Source organism: Mus musculus, chromosome 11, assembly GCF_000001635.26.
Source record: "Mus musculus strain C57BL/6J chromosome 11, GRCm38.p6 C57BL/6J".
NCBI classification, from domain to species: domain Eukaryota; kingdom Metazoa; phylum Chordata; class Mammalia; order Rodentia; family Muridae; genus Mus; species Mus musculus.
The window spans coordinates 49,534,617-49,536,397 of record NC_000077.6 but is presented as its reverse complement, the minus strand read 5'-3'; the positions used below and the strand labels follow the sequence as shown (position 1 = coordinate 49,536,397).

Genomic DNA, 1,781 nt, shown 5'->3' with positions numbered 1-1,781 from the left:
CGGACTCTGAGGAGTTGGGTACTGTGATGAATCAATGCTTTTGCCACCTAGTCTGACCCTACCTGGGATGTACAAATAAGAAAATTTCTTGAATTTGTTCCATGTTATTTCCATAGTATAAAATAAACTAGTAATGTCATTAGCAAAAAGTGGGAAATTCCAAAATAAAAGGATGGATTCTATAATCACATTTATGAGTAATGTATTCCAATAGTAAACATCAATTAATTTACAGTAACCTAATACTAAATAATTTTCTGCTCTTGTTTGCTCTCCTACCTGGAGTCTGTGCCTCTCCCTAGCACCTTCCACAGAGCCCCCTTCACATCCTTGTTCCTCAACGTATAGATCAGAGGGTTGAGCATGGGGGTGATTACAGTATAAAAAAGGGCAACAAACTTCCCCTCACTATCAGAATACCTGTGGACAGGTTGGAGGTACGTGGAGATGGCTGAGCCATAAAACATGGCAACCACAATGAGATGAGATGCACATGTCCCAAAAGCCTTTCTGCGACCAGCCATTGACCTGATGTTCAGCACTGCCCTGGCAATGTGAGCATAGGAGCCTAGAATTAGCAGTAAAGGACACACTAAGATTATGACCCGGGCCACAAACAAATTGACCTCTGTTCCTCCTGTGTCCTCACAGGCCATCTTCAGGAGAACAGGTAGCTCACAGAAGAAGTGATTCAGTTGGTGTCCACAGAGAGGCATGGTCATCACAAGGCTTGTCTGGATCAGAGAGTTCACAAGGCCCCCTACCCAGGAGAATACAACCAATGCTCTGCAGAGAACAGGGTGCATAATGGTTGTGTAGTGGAGTGGGCGACACACAGCAGCATAGCGATCTATAGCCATTGCCACCAAAAGCACACACTCAATGCCTCCCAGTGAGAGCATTATGAAGAGCTGGGCCACACACCTTCCAAAGCTGATGGTCCTGTCAAGTCCAGAGAGGTTGACCAGAAGCTGGGGCACAGTGCTGGCAGTGTAGCAGAGGTCCAGGAAGGAGAGGTGGCAGAGGAAGTAGTACATGGGTGTGTGCAGGCGGAGGTCCAGTTGAGACAGAATGATGATCACGGTGTTGCCAAAGAGAGTCAGAGAGTAGAACATAGAAATGAAAGCAAAAAGGATGGGTTCTAGATGAGGCCAGTCTGAGAAGCCCACTAAAATGAAGCCCTCTTCTGAACTGGTGTTCAAATAGTCCATATTTTCCCACCTGCACAAACAGAAGACAACTGAATGCTTCCTATGAAAAACATGAACTATTTTTTAGATACTTCATAAATTACACATTTTATTAGATATTTTCTTTATTTGCATTTCAAATGCTATCCCAAGAGTCCCCACTACCCTCTCCCTGCCCTGCTCCCCTACCCACCCACTCCCTCTTCTTGGCCCTGGCATTCCCCTGTACTGGGGCATATAAAGTTTGCAAGACCAAGGAGCCTCTCTTCCCAGTGATGGCCAACTAGGTCATCTTCTGCTACATATGCAGCTAGAGACACGAGCTCTGGGGGTACTGGTTAGTTAATATTGTTGTTCCCCCTATAGGGTTGAAGACCCCTTTAGCTGCTTGGGTACTTTCTCTAGCTCCTCCGTTATGGACCCTGTGATCCATCCAATAGCTGACATCCACTTCTCTATTTGCCAGGCACTGGCATAGCCTCACAAGAGACAGCTATATCAGGGTCCTTTCAGCAAAATCTTTCTGGCATATGCAATAGTGTCTGGGTTTGGTGACTGATTCTTTTTCACTTATGTTTGATCTTCCTTTAT

The 1,781-nt window shown here is 45.4% G+C and overlaps 1 protein-coding gene across 1 annotated transcript; it reads right to left on the bottom strand.

The window, feature by feature from the left end:
* Positions 1–275: 275 nt before the first annotated feature.
* Olfr1382 (olfactory receptor 1382) lies at positions 276–1,211 on the bottom strand. Its single transcript, NM_001011790.1, has one exon. It carries the CDS (start codon positions 1,209–1,211, stop codon positions 276–278), a length of 936 nt encoding a protein of 311 aa, NP_001011790.1.
* Positions 1,212–1,781: the final 570 nt, after the last annotated feature.